Below are 1,174 nucleotides of genomic sequence, written 5' to 3' on the forward strand. Positions count from 1 at the left end.
CTGAGGGAGCAATGGCTATTATTATTCGGGTTGCTTTGCCGTCATCATTCAGGGCGGCGTCCTACCATGGCGGCTCAAGTCAATTATTAATATTGCTGGTGTCCGCCGTGCGAGGCGCCGTTCCACTTCGGCGCCGCCGGTCTGGCGCGGTTTCCTATTTGCAATTATTGCACGCCGCGCCGCCGTTGGGCGAACTTATCGGCAGCAACTTATTGGCGCGGTTTTCGCGATGTCTCTCTTAGCTCTGGGTCGCAATGGGCGATCCCAGGCGGGAGCAGAGGCCAGTGGCCTCGATTCTCTGATGGGCTGGGCCTACACTACGATCGAGTTCACGTTATTCCTCTGGTCGATCGCCGTGGGCCTCGCTTATGACGGTCTTGCAGCCCTTCTCACTAGCCGGGTCTACCGTGCCGGGGCTGCGGTCCTATTCCCAGCTCGGCGATCCCGTTCTTTTCTGCCATTGCCGTTCTTAACGGAGTCGCTTAGGCGGCTCCAGTGGTGTGCCTGTGATAGTGCTAGCACGCGCCAGTTCGCACCTGTGTCGAGCCTAAAAGAAAAGAAAGAAAACAGAGAACAAGCCTGTGAGCGAGGTCTTATTTCTTTTCTGCCTTTCTGGCAGAAGTGTGTGCTTGTGCGACCGACACACACCCTGGACCCGGCATACCCGGCAGAAAAGAGTTTGCCTCCCACAATGCTTGCTCACGTCCCCACGATCCTCATCGCCGTCGCGCTCGCCACTCTGCTCACTGTCCATATCCTTGGCCGAGCTCGGCCAGCCGCCGCCGCCCGCCGGGATACCGCCACCTATGCGCCTGCCCGCAGTCTCGAAATCGAAATCGCCACACCGCGGAGCCCGACCTGCGGCGACGGAGTGTGCGAGGCGGCCGAGACGATCGCGTCGTGCCCTGGCGACTGCCCCGGCATCACGACGCCGACCGAGTGCGGCGAAGAGCCCCACAGCAACCCGGCCGGTGAGGCGGTGGCGTGGGGCTCGGCGCCGGAGCATCGGGTCCGGTCGGCGGCCGAGTGCTGCCAGCGCTGCATGGCGCACGCCGCAAAGAATACGCGGAGGCCGTGCAACTCGTGGAGCTTTTGCTACCTGCCGCACTGCTGGAGCCTCGACAACGGCAATACACACACGCACGGCGAGTGCTGGCTCAAGTGGCAGGCGGAC

The 1,174-nt window shown here is 62.2% G+C and overlaps 1 protein-coding gene across 1 annotated transcript in view; it reads left to right on the top strand.

Annotated features, from left to right (window-relative positions):
• Positions 1-229: 229 nt before the first annotated feature.
• EMIHUDRAFT_251799 (hypothetical protein) overlaps positions 230-1,174 on the top strand; it is a gene marked incomplete at both ends in the record, with an annotated part of 3,196 nt that continues 2,251 nt past the window's right edge. The window contains 2 exons of the mRNA XM_005790784.1: positions 230-333; positions 823-1,161. Coding sequence (XP_005790841.1) covers positions 230-333; positions 823-1,161 — 443 coding nt within the window. The remainder of the gene's footprint in view (positions 334-822; positions 1,162-1,174) is intronic.

Source organism: Emiliania huxleyi, assembly GCF_000372725.1.
Source record: "Emiliania huxleyi CCMP1516 chromosome Unknown EMIHUscaffold_1180, whole genome shotgun sequence".
Classification (NCBI taxonomy): Eukaryota; Haptophyta; order Isochrysidales; family Noelaerhabdaceae; genus Emiliania; species Emiliania huxleyi.